Source organism: Pseudorca crassidens, chromosome 10, assembly GCF_039906515.1.
Source record: "Pseudorca crassidens isolate mPseCra1 chromosome 10, mPseCra1.hap1, whole genome shotgun sequence".
NCBI classification, from domain to species: Eukaryota; Metazoa; Chordata; class Mammalia; order Artiodactyla; family Delphinidae; genus Pseudorca; species Pseudorca crassidens.
Window position 1 is genome coordinate 105,144,245 of NC_090305.1, and position 12,788 is coordinate 105,157,032.

At 45.6% G+C, this 12,788-nt stretch overlaps 1 protein-coding gene across 3 annotated transcripts in view; it reads left to right on the forward strand.

The window, feature by feature from the left end:
• The window catches only part of ACAD9 (acyl-CoA dehydrogenase family member 9), a 58,823-nt gene that overhangs the window by 35,118 nt on the left and 10,917 nt on the right, over positions 1-12,788 (forward strand). For all 3 annotated transcript variants that reach the window (XM_067755623.1, XM_067755622.1, XM_067755624.1), the window contains 5 exons: positions 1,698-1,804; positions 2,519-2,619; positions 3,342-3,420; positions 3,781-3,955; positions 4,498-4,571. In XM_067755623.1, the coding sequence (XP_067611724.1) occupies positions 1,698-1,804; positions 2,519-2,619; positions 3,342-3,420; positions 3,781-3,955; positions 4,498-4,571 (536 nt within the window). The remainder of the gene's footprint in view (positions 1-1,697; positions 1,805-2,518; positions 2,620-3,341; positions 3,421-3,780; positions 3,956-4,497; positions 4,572-12,788) is intronic.

Below are 12,788 nucleotides of genomic sequence, written 5' to 3' on the forward strand. Positions count from 1 at the left end.
ACAGGCCCCGGGGAACTGTCTGCCGTAAGGTGGGGGCCACGTCGAATATTAGAATAGAGACCAGGTGGGGCTGAGCCACAGAGCGGCAGTTGGTGTCATGAGCTGAGAAAAATAAGTGTTTGGAGAAAACAGAGAGTGGAGGAAAGCTGGCAGACAGCCAGGTTGGTGATTATGTTTCCCCTTCAGAAGCGTTAAGAAACGGCTTCTTGACTGAGGAGAAGCAGCAGTTAAGTTTTCCTCCAGACAATTTTTGTGTGAAATTGGAATATGTCTTTTTGCATCTCTCTGTGTTTTATGCCAGCTCGTGTGTGGTGTGTGTGTGTGTGTGTGTGTGTGTATGTATGTGATTGCACAGATCCATCCCTTATTCCTGTTTTATGTCCCCTTCTTGGGTGTGAAAATGCTCTTTCATGAGATGACAGTGGTCACATTTGGGACTATTTCATTGTCTTTCCTTTTTTTAAATCCTTCCTGGGGAGATTAAGGCGACAGCAACCTTATGTTCATGGCCAAAACATTTTCGGGAATTGTTCCCAGTCCTGGAGTGTTCTGAAGGCTGGTTGGAAACCGCCATCCTGGAAAAGAGGCCTTTCCACCGGCAGCCTGGTTTCCGCCCCCAGTTCCCTGGGTACCCCCCGGGTCTTTCTGGCCCCTCAGCCCCTCCCCCCCGTCAAGCAGTCTCCACCCACCTGTCATCTGTCCCCATTGATTGTCCTCCCCCCATGATTTTTCTGATACTTTCATGGGGAAAAAAATACACAGCTTTTTTTTTTTTAACAAGCAACACTGACTTCAGTATGTGAAACAAGTAGGAGCACAAGCGTTTTGATTGAAAGCGGCATGGTGATGGGTGCCGCAGGGCCCTGGCCTTCCCTGGGTCCCCGCTGAGCGCAGGGGACGCCGCGCACCCCTGCAGGGACTCGGCCCTCCCCTTGTGTGGAAGGCGCCCCCTGCAGTTGGGCCGCACGTGACCTTAGGCCTCGGGTAGTCATTTGTAAGGTGCACACAAGGCCACCCCACCACTGCCGGAAGTTGAAGATAAAATGCAGAATACCCAAGTCCAGCGGAGCCTGCGGTTTTAGTGTTTTCTCTTTTTGCTCCTAGAACACTGACCCCTTCCGAGGGTGACTTTGCCCCCCGACCCTGGGTGGGCTTTTGGCAACATCTAGAGACATTTATGTTGTCAGAACTGTGGAGGAGGGGAACTTCTAGTGGGCAGAGGCCAAGGATGCCACCCCACGTCCTACAGCACACGGGGCACCCCTGCGACAGAAGGACCCAACCCCGGATTCCAGTATCCCAGGCAGAGAGACCTTTCCTGGAGGCCACGAGATGCTGGGGGTGGGTTTCAGAATGGGGTTCCTGTTTGTGAAGCCCAAGATCTGTGATAGGAAGTATTCACAGCATTTCAAGTAACTTTATGTGTGTTTAGGTGTTTATATGTTTTTGTATTAAATATTACATTTTTATATTAAAATATACACCTGTATATGCTTACATGCCTAGAAGAAGTCTGAGAGGATGTGCACAAAAATGCTCTTTCTGAGTGACAAGTTCATGGGTAATTTCTGTTTCCTTTGTACCATTCTGTGTTGTGATTTTTAAAAATTGGGGAGCTGACTTTATAAAGCCACTTGCCTTTCCTGGGAGGAATTTGGGGCTGGAGCGTAAGTGAAGCTGGCCTGTTTCTGCCCTAGGTGGCCTGGGCCTCTCCAACACCATGTACGCGCGGCTGGGGGAGATCATCAGCCTGGATTGCTCCATCGCCGTGACGCTGGCAGCACACCAGGCCATCGGCCTCAAGGTCAGGGGTCTGGGTTTCCGCAGTGGCGAGGGGGCAGCCGGCTCAGCGTCTCGGAGGAAGGCCCGCTGTCCTGCAGCCTCGCTGTACCGTGCTCAGTGCCCTTCGGTGGCCCTGTCCTTCCTTTTGAAACCTCCTCCTGCCCCATCGCCTCTGACCCATCCTTCCAGGCCCAGGCCAGATGCCACTGCCTCCATGGAGCCTGCCTTCACCACAGGCTGGAGGTGACCCCACCTCTTGATTGGCTCCCTCGGGGCCTGAGCGTGTCCGCCCTGCTGTTGGCACCTGTCCTCCTACTCCGCTGCTTGGAGTCTTTCAGGGCAGGTCCAGGGGCCCACAGCTCATTCCTTGGGTGGTTCTTGTTCAGTGTAGAAACCGAGGGGGCTGAGTGCACAGCAAGCTTGGTGCCCGGGCGTGGCGCTGCCCAAGCACCAGCTGTGGCTCCAGCCACCCGGCTCTGGCCACCCTGCTGGGAAGTGGAGGAATTGCCGGAAAGACTGAGGCCCTTCCTGGAGCTGTGCCAGGCCACCCTGGACTGTGCGCTTGGGGGTCTCCCTGGCAGCCCAGCTCCCCAGACCCTCCAACAGCTCCCCATTTTTTACTGCGGCTGCCAGCTCTTGCGTGAAGGAAGCGTGTTCCAGAGGGGCTGTGTTCTGCAAGCATGTTTCACACACTTCTCTCTTGCCGCCGCTGAAAGCAGCCCGTGTGTGTTGCCAGGGCATCATCTTGGCCGGCAGCGAGGAGCAGAAGGCCAGGTACCTGCCCAAGCTGGCTTCCGGGGAGCACGTGGCCGCCTTCTGCCTGACGGAGCCAGCCAGGTCAGCCCTGCGCGTCACCCACAGCTTCAGGGTCCAGGGGCTTTTCTTTTTACTGAAGCGGGGTGGCTGGCTTCTTCCCTCCCTGAAGACTTCCCGGGAGTTGAGTCCACAGCTTTTCTCACCCATTCTCTTCATGCTCTCTTATCTCTTACCTTACTTCTCTTTCCTGGTGACCTTTACAAATGAGATAACATGGCTGACAGCACCTGTAATTTCTTTGTGCTTTGCAACCCTCCTAATATACAGTAATGCATTCAGGCTTCACAGCGACTTTCAGAGTATAAAGGGCGGGTGGTATTGTGCCCACTTTACAGGCTGTGAACTGAGGTTCAGTGAGATGGGGTGATGAGCCCCGAGTCTCATAGCCGCCATCAGGGCAAGTCCGTTATCCAGCCCCTTTCCATCCTGCTTCCCCACCTGGGGACCTGGGTCCCCTGCGCTCGCCTCGCGGGAGCTTAGAGCCCACGTGAGCCGGCATTTCCGTGTTTAGACCTCCCAAACGTCGTCGCTGCCGCCTTCTCACCCGATGTGACAGACAGAGCGGGGTTGGCCAAACCCACCTCGCCACCTGTTTTCATAGATGAAGTTTTACTGGAACATGCCCGTCTGTCTACAGATTGTCTGTGGCTGCAAAGCTGAATATGTCTATTAGCTGGCCCTTTGTTTTCCGTGGGGTCTTGTCTCCAGCATTACCCCTCAACCGCGTATTTCTTTCGCCGCAGTGGGAGCGATGCTGCCTCCATCCGGACCAGGGCCACGTTAAGTGAAGATAAGAAACACTACGTCCTCAATGGCTCCAAGGTACAGCTGCGTGGCCTCCGTGGCCGCATCAGGGTCTCCGTCCTGACCTTCACCACCACGCACTGACCACTTCCCATGCTCCAGGGATCATAAAGGGCAGGCACATCACCCCTTAACCGTCATCCTCGTCATCCTCGTCATCCTCCCTCCCACCCCCAGCTGTTTCATGCTGAGCCAGAGCTGCGTGACACACGCACTGACACACGTGCAGGGCCACCTGTGTCTGCTGGGGAAATCCATGCCCTGGGGATGCTGGGTTGAGCCCGTTCTGGCCTGAGCTGTGATGGGCAGCTGGTGCTGAGGGTGGCCAGTTTGTAGTAGTTTAGTTTTCTCTGGAGCCCTTTTGCTTTCTTTCCTCAGGTCTGGATCACCAATGGAGGACTAGCCAGTGTTTTTACTGTGTTTGCAAAGACAGAGGTTGTTGATTCTAATGGCTCAGTAAAGGACAAGGTCACAGCGTTCATAGTAGAGAGAGACTTTGGTGGAATCACCAGCGGGAAACCTGAGGATAAGTTAGGCATCCGAGGCTCCAACAGTGAGTGGCACGTGCATGCATGTGTGTGTATGAGAGAGAGAGAGACAAGGTGAGATTTTATCTTGATAAAAAGGTATCAAACATCAAGATAACATGAGACTTAAGTAGTTTCGTTTCCACCTGAGCATTTGGCAAAATCTCTCCACACATCGGGCAATGATGACTTCAAGGTGAGGTCGTCGCCACCTTGTGGCGCTCAGCCTTGGAGGGAGGTGGTGCTGGGGGTCCTGGGTCAGTGTTGCAGTACAGCAGACCCCCATCTTTCCAGCCTGGGACTCCTCCTTCCTCCCTTCTCCCTCCTCCCCACCTAAGCCCAGTCGGCACTCAGCTCACTCGAGGCTGGTATCCTGTAAGTGGCCCTCGGCCCACCTGGAGCTGCCCTGTGGTCCTCACGAGGCTCAGCCTCTTGGGTCCCTTAGCTCGGACTGTGGAGGGTCTGAATGAATGAGCGAGTGAGTGAATGAACCGCGTCCCTCGAGTGGGGGTCGGGGGTAGAGCGCTTCGTCCCCCTCAGCTGAGGTCCTGGATGTCATGTGTTCCAGCCTGCGAGGTCCACTTTGAGAACACCAGGGTGCCCGTGGAAAACGTCCTCGGAGAAGTTGGAGGCGGCTTTAAGGTGCGTTGCCCTGCGTGTGCTGACCTTTGTTGCAGTCACGTGTGCGTTGGCCCAGCTTCCCGTCACCTCCCTGCTGGCAGTGCACTGGGCTGGGCTGGCCGGGCGGCCATGCATGGCTCTCTGCATGGAGGTCAGCAGAGCGGAGAGAAGTCAGCCTTGGGAGGTAGGGGTGCAGCAGCGCTCAGTCTCACCCTCCCTCACGTAGGGGTAGAGTCCTCCCGCAGCCAGTGGAGAGAGCAGCCCAGTGGCCCTGCAAAGCTCAGGACGCACAGCCCTGGGTCCTCAGTGCTTACTCTGATTTTTTTTTCTTAGAGTAAGAATATATTTAATAACAGGTAATTCACATGACAAAATTTACCATTTTCAAATGAATGCTTTGTTGGTGTTTATATTCACTGTGCTTGTGCAACCATCTCCATGGTCTAATTCTAGAACATTGCCATCACCCCAGCAAGACACCCCATACTTTCTCATTTCCCTCTCCCAGAGCTCGGCCGTCGCTGTTTCACTTTCTGCTTCTGTGGATCTGCCTGTTTTGTTTGTTTGTTTATAAATGTATTTTATTTTTGTTTTTGGCTGCATTGCGTCTTTGTTGCTGTGTGCGGGCTTTCTCTAGTTGCGGTGAGCGGGGGCTACTCTTCGTTGCGGTGCGAGGGCTTCTCATTGCGGTGGCTTCTCGTTGTGGAGCACAGGCTCTAGGCGTGCGGGTTTCAGTAGTTGTGGCACGTGGGTTCAGTAGTTGTGGCTCGTGGGCTCTAGAGCACAGGTTCAGTAATTGTGGCGCATAGGCTTCGTTGCTCCACAGCATGTGGGATCTTCCCGGACCAGGGCTTGAACCTGTGTCCCCTGCACTGACAGGCGGATTTTTTTTTTTTTTTCTTTTTTTGCGGTACACGGGCCTCTCACTGTTGTGGGCTCTCCCGTTGCGAAGCACAGGCTCCGGACGCGCAGGCTCAGCAGACGTGGCTCACGGGCCCAGCCACTCTGCGGCATGTGGGATCTTCCCAGACCGGGGCACGAACCCGTGTCCCCTGCATGGGCAGGCAGACTCTCAACCACTGCACCACCAGGGAAGCCCCATCTGCCTATTTTGAATGTTTCATTTAGATGGAATCCATGTGTGGTCCTTCCTGTATGGCTTCTTTCACGCTGCGTAATGTTTTCAAGGTTTATCCAAGTCTAGCAGCTGTCACTCCTTCTTATAGCTGAGTAACGTTCCATCATGTGCATGGACCATGTTTTGTCCATCTGTCATCAGCTGATGGACATTTGGGTTGTTTCAATTTTTGGCCATTTGGATAATGCTGTGAACAGTCATGTGCACGTTTTTGTGTGAATGTTGTTTTCCATTCTGTTGGGCGCACACCTGGAAGAAATGGAGGGTCAAATGGTGACTCTATGTTTAGCTTTTTGGGGAACTGCCAAACTCTTCCACAACAGCTGCACTGTCTCACATTCGCAGCAGCAGTGCCTTAGGGTTCCAGTTGCTCCACATCCTTGCCAATATGTGTGATCGTCCATTTTTAAAATTACAGCCATCCTCGTGGGCGTGAAGTGTATCTCGTTGTGGTTTGATTTGCATTTCCCTGATGATTAGTCGTGTTGAGCATCTTTTTATGTGCTTATTGGCTATTTATCCCCTTTGTTTATTTTATTTTATTGGGTTGGCCAAAAAGTTCATTCGATGTTTTCCATAAGATGGCTCTAGTAGCATTTAGTTGTCTTTAATTTCATTCGAAACAATTTTGCTAGATCGTATTTTGACAGCTGTCATATCAGCATGCATTTTTTAAAAAAACTTACCAAAATTGGTGAATTTTTGTGTAGCCATTTTAATATTGAAGGTGGAAGAAAAAAAAGCAACATTTTGGGCATATTATGCTTCATTATTTCAGGAAAGGTAAAAACGCAACTGAAACGCAAAAAAATATTTGTGCAGTATATGGAGAAGGTGCTGTGACCGATCGAACGCGTCAAAAGTGTTTTGTGAAGTTTGTGCTGGAGATTTCTTGCTGGACGATGCTCCACGGTCGGGCAGACCAGTTGAAGTTGATAGATATCAATCGAGACATTAATTGAGAACAATCAACGTTATACCATGAGAGAGATAGCCGACATACTCAAAATATCCAGATCAAATGTTGAAAATCATTGGCACCAGCTTGGTTATCTTAATCACTTTGATGTTTGGGGTCCATATAAGTTAAGTGAAAAAAACCTTCTTGGCCATATTTCCACATGGATTCTCTACTGGAATGTAATGAAACATTCCATTTTCAAAACAAATTGTGACCGGCAATGAAAAGTGGATACTGTACAATAATGTGGAATGGAAGAGATTGTGGGGCAAGCAAAATGGACCACCACCAACCACACCAAAGGCTGGTCTTCATCCAAAGAAGGTGATGTTGTATATATTGGTGGGATTGGAAGGGAGTCCTCTATTATGAGCTCCTTCTGGAAAACCAAATGATTAAATCCAACAAGTACTGTTCCCAGTGAGACCAACTGAAAGCAGCACTTGAAGAAAAGCATCCGGAATTAATCAACAGAAAATGCATGATCTTCCATCAGAATAATGGAAGACCACATGTTTCTTTGATGACCGGGCAAAAACTGTTACAGCTTGGCTGGGAAGTTCTGATTCATCCACCATATTCACCAGGCTTCAGATTTCCATTTATTTTGGTCTTTACAAAATTCTCTTAATGGGAAAAATTTCAATTCCCTGGAATACTGTAAAAGGTACCTGGAACAATTCTTTGCTCAAAAAGATAAAAAGTTTTGCGAAGATGGAATTATGAAGTTGCCTGAAAAATGGTGGAGGTAGTGGAACAAAACTGCGAATATGTTGTTCAATAAAGCTCTTGATGAAAATGAAAAATGTGTCTTTTATTATTACTTAAAAACTGAAGTCAGTTTTTGGCCAACCCAATATTTTATTGAAGTATAGTTAATTTACAGTGTTGTGCCATTGTCTGCTGTACAGCAAAGTAACTGTTATACACATACAGACATTCTTTTTTTTTAATACTCTTTTTCATTATGGTTTGTCACAGGATACTGAATATAGTTCCCTGTGCTATACAGTAAGACCTTGTTATTTATCCATTCTGTATATAATAGTTTACATTTGCTAGTCCCACACTCCCAATCCTTTTCTCCATCTCCCCTCTCCCCCTTGGCAACCACAAGTCTGTTCTCTATGTCTGTGAGTCTGTTTCCGTTTTGTAGATACGTTCATTTGTGCCATATTTTACATTACACATATAAGTGATTGCAGATGGTATTTGTCTTTCTCTTTCTGACTTACTTCAGATAATACGTCTTTCTGACTTACTTTATGATAATCTCTAGTTGCACCCATGTTGCTGCAAATGGCATTATTTCATTCTTTTTTATAGCTGAGTAATATTCCATTGTATATATGTACCACATCTTCTTTATCCATTCATCTGTCAGTGGACATTAAGGTTGTTTCCATGGGCTGTTTATCTCCTTTGAAGAAACATTTTTCCAAATCTCTGCCCGTCTTTAAATTGGGCTATTTGTCTTTATATTGCTGCTCTGCCCTAATTTACTGGGTGGCCTGGGTAAGTGTCTTCACAGTGGGAAGCTGCCCCACCTTGGCTGTGAACAGGGATCAAAGCAGGACCTCCCTGGCCTCCTGAGCATTACAAGAATCACCCAAGGACCGTCAGCCAGGGCTCCAGCCACTGCTGCCTGGGAAGTGTGGAGCAGAGGGTAGGGGAGGTGGAGGGCACACAATGGGCGTCTGTGTGCAGATGTCACACACAGATGAGGGAACACGTGAGTCCCCTGAAGCCCGTCCCTGGGGAGTTGCCATCCACTGTTCACACTTTTTTGTTTACCTATTTTATTATTATTTTATGTTTTTGAATTTTATTTTTTTTATACACCAGGTTCTTATTAGTTACCCTTTTTAGTAGTATATATTAGTATATATGTCAATCCCAATCTCCCAGTTCATCACACCACCACCTCCCACCCCCTGGCGCTTTCCCTGGTGTCTTTACGTTTGTTCTCTACATCTGTGTCTCAGGTACTGTCCTGCAAACCAGTTCATCTGTACCATTTTTCTAGGTTCCATATATATGCGTTAATACACGATATTTCTTTTCTCTTTCTGACTGACTTCATTCTGTATGACAGTCTCTAGATCCGTCCACATCTCTACAAATGACCCAGTTTCATTCCTTTTTATGGCTGAGTAATATTCCATTGTATATATGTACCACATCTTCTTTATCCATTCGTCTGTCGACGGGCATTTAGGTTGCTTCCATGTCCTGGCTATTGTAAATAGTGCTGCAATGAATATTGGGGTGCATGTGTCTTTTTGAATTATGGTTTTCTCTGGGTATATGCCCAGTAGTGGGATTGCTGGGTCATATGATAATTCTATATTTAGTTTTTTAAGGAACCTCCATACTGTTCTCCATAGTGGCTATATCAATTTACATTCCCACCAACAGTGCAAGAGGGTTCCCTTTTCTCCACACTCTCTCCAGCATTTGTTGTTTGTAGATTTTCTGAAGATGCCCATTCTAACTAGTGTGAGGTGATACCTCATTGTAGTTTTGATTTGCATTTCTCTAATAATTAGTGATGTTGAGCAGCTTTTCATATGTTTCTTGGCCATCTGTATCTCTCCTTCAGAGAAATGTCTATTTAGGTCTTCTGCCCACTTTTGGATTGGGTTGTTTTTTTCATATTGAGCTGAATGAGCTGTTCATATATTTTGGAGATTAATCCTTTGTCCGTTGATTCGTTTGCAAATATTTTCTCCCATTCTGAGGGTTGTCTTTTCGTCTTGTTTGTAGTTTGCTTTGCTTTGCAAAAGCTTTGAATTTTCATTAGGTCCCATTTGTTTTTGTTTTTATTTCCATTACTCTAGGAGGTTGATCAAAAAAGATATTGCTGTGATTTATGTCAGAGTGTTCTTCCTGTGTTTTCCTCTAAGAGTTTTTTAGTGTCTGGTCTTACATTTAGGTCTCTAATCCATTTTGAGTTTATTTTTGTGTATGGTATTAGGGAGTGTTCTAATTTCATTCTTTTATATGTAGCTGTCTAGTTTTCCCAGCACCACTTGTTGAAGAGACTGTCTTTTCTCCATTGTATATCCTTGCCTCCTTTGTCATAGATTAGTTGACGATAGGTGTGTGGGTTTATCTCTGGGTTTTCTATCCTGTTCCATTGATCTATATTTCTGTTTTTGTGCCAGTACCATACTGTCTTGATTACTGTTGCTTTGTAGTATAGTCTGAAGTCAGGGAGTCTGATTCTTCCAGCTCCATTTTTTTCCCTCAAGACTGCTTCAGCTATTCAGGGTCTTTTGTGTCTCCGTACAAATTTTAAGAGTTTTTTTTTGTTCTAGTTCTGTAAAAAATGCCATTGGTAATTTGATAGGGATTGCATTGAATCTGTAGATTGCTTTGAGTAGTATAGTCATTTTCACAATATTGATTCTTCCAATCCAAGAACACTGTATATCTCTCTGTTTGTATCATCTTTAATTTCTTTCATCAGTGTCTTAATAGTTTTCTGCATACAGGTCTTTTCTCTCTGTAGGTAGGTTTATTCCTAGGTATTTTATTCTTTTTGTTGCAATGGTAAATGGGAGTGTTCCTCAATTTCTCTTTTAGATTTTTCATCATTAGTGTATAGGAATGCAAGAGATTTCTGTGCATTAATTTTGTATCGTGCAACTTTACCAAATTCATTGATTAGCTCTAGTAGTTTTCTGGTGGCATCTTTAGGATTCTGTATGTATAGTATCATGTCATCTGCAAACAGTGACAGTTTTACTTCTTCTTTTCCAATTTGTATTCCTTTTATTTCTTTTTCTTGTCTGATTGCCATGGCTAGGACTTCCAAAGCTATGTTGAATAACAGTGGTGAGAGTGGACATCCTTGTCTTGTTCCTGATCTTAGAGGAAATGCTTTCAGTTTTTCACCATGGAGAATGATGTTTGCTGTGGGTTTATTGTATATGGCCTTTATTATGTTGATGTAGGTTCCCTCTATGCCCACTTTCTGGAGAGTTTTTATCAGAAATGGGTGTCGGATTTTGTCAAAAGCTTTTTCTGCATCTATTGAGATATGATCGTATGGTTTTTCTTTTTCAGTTTGTTAATATGGTGTATCACATTGATTGATTTGCCTATATTGAAGAATCCTTCCATGCCTGGGATAAATCCCACTTGATCATGTTGTATGATCCTTTTAATGTGTTGTTGGATTCTGTTTGCTAGTATTTTGTTGAGGATTTTTGCATCTGTATTCATCAGTGATACTGAACTGTTCTTTTCTTTTTTTGTAGTATCTTTGTCTGGTTTTGGTATCAGGGTGGCCTCATAGAATGAGTTCGGCAGTGTTCCTTCCCCTGAAAATTTCTGAAGAGTTTCAGAAGGTTGGGTGTTAGCTCTTGTCTAAATGTTTGATAGAATTCACCTCTGATGCCATCTGGTTCTGGATTTTTGTTTGTTGGAAGATTTTTAATCACAGTTTCAATTTCATTACTTGTGATTGGTCTGTTCATATTTTCTATTTCTTCCTGGTTCAGTCTTGGAAGGTTATACCTTTCTAAGAATTTGTCCATTTCTTCCAGGTTGTCCATTTTATTGGCATAGAGTTGCTTGTAGTAGGCTCTTAGGTTGCTTTGTATTTCTGCAGTGTCTGTTGTAACTTCTCCTTTTTCATTTCTCATTTTATTGATTTGAGTCCTCTCCCTCTTTTTCTTGATGAGTGTGGCTAAAGGTTTATCAGTTTTGTTTATCTTCTCAAAGAACCAGCTGTTACTTTTATTAATCTTTCCAATTGTTTTCTTTGTTTCTATTTCATTTATTTCTGCTCTGATCTTGATGATTTCTTTCCTTCTACTAACTTTGGGTTTTGTTTGTTCTTCTTTGTCTAGTTCCTTTAGGTGTAAGGTTAGATTGTTTATTTGAGATGTTTGTTGTTTCTTGAGGTAGGATTTTATTGCTATAAACTTCCTTCTTAGAACTGCTTTTGCTGCATCCCATAGGTTTTGGATTGTCGTGTTTTCATTGTCATTTGTCTCTAGGTATTTTTTTTTTTTTTTTTTTTTTTGTGGTACGCGGGCCTCTCACTGCTGTGGCCTCTCCCGTTGCGGGAGCACAGGCTCCGGACGCGCAGGCTCAGCGGCCATGGCTCACGGGCCCAACCGCTCCACGGCATGTGGGATCTTCCCGGACCAGGGCACGAACCCGTGTCCCCCTGCGTCGGCAGGCGGACTCTCAACCACTGCGCCACCAGGGAAGCCCTCTAGGTATTGTTTGATTTCCTCTTTCATTTCTTCAGTGATCTCTTGGTTATTTGGTAACATATTGTTTAGCCTCCACGTGTTTGTGTGTTTTACGTTTTTCTCCGTGTAATTTATTTCTAATGTCATAGCGTTGTGGTCAGAGAACATGCTTGATATGATTTCAGTTTTCTTAAATTTACTGAGGCTTGATTTGTGACCCAAGATGTGATCTATCCTGGAGAATGTTCTGTGTGCACTTGAGAAGAAAGTGTAATCTGCCGTTTTTGAATGGAATGTCCTATAAATATCAATTAAATCTCTCTGGTCTGTTGTGTCACTTAAAGCTTGTGTTTCCGTATTTTCTGTCTGGATGATCTGTCCACTGGTGTAAGTGAGGTGTTAAAGTCCCCCACTATTGTGTTACTGTCAATTTCCTCTTTTATAGTTGTTAGCAGTTGCCTTATGTATTGAGGTGCTCCTATGTTGGGTGCGTATATATTTACAACTGTTATATCTTCTTCTTGGATTGCTCCCTTGATCATTATATAGTGTCCTTCCTTTTCTCTTCTAACGTTCTTTATTCTAAAGTCTATTTTATCTGAGACAAGTATTGCTACTCCAGCTTTCTTTTGATTTCCATTTGCATGGAATATCCTTTTCCATCCCCTCACTTTCAGTCTGTATGTGTCCCTAGGTCTGAAGTGGGTCTCTTGTAGACAGCATATATATGGGTCTTGTTTTTGTATCCATTCAGCGAGCCTGTGTCTTTTGGTTGGAGCATTTAATCCATTCACGTTTAAGGTAATTATTGATATATATGTTCCCATTACCATTTTCTTAATTGTTATGGTTTTTTGGGGTTTTTTTTTTATCACGGTGCGTGGGCCTCTCACTGTCGCGGCCTCTCCCATTGTGGAGCGCAGGCTTCA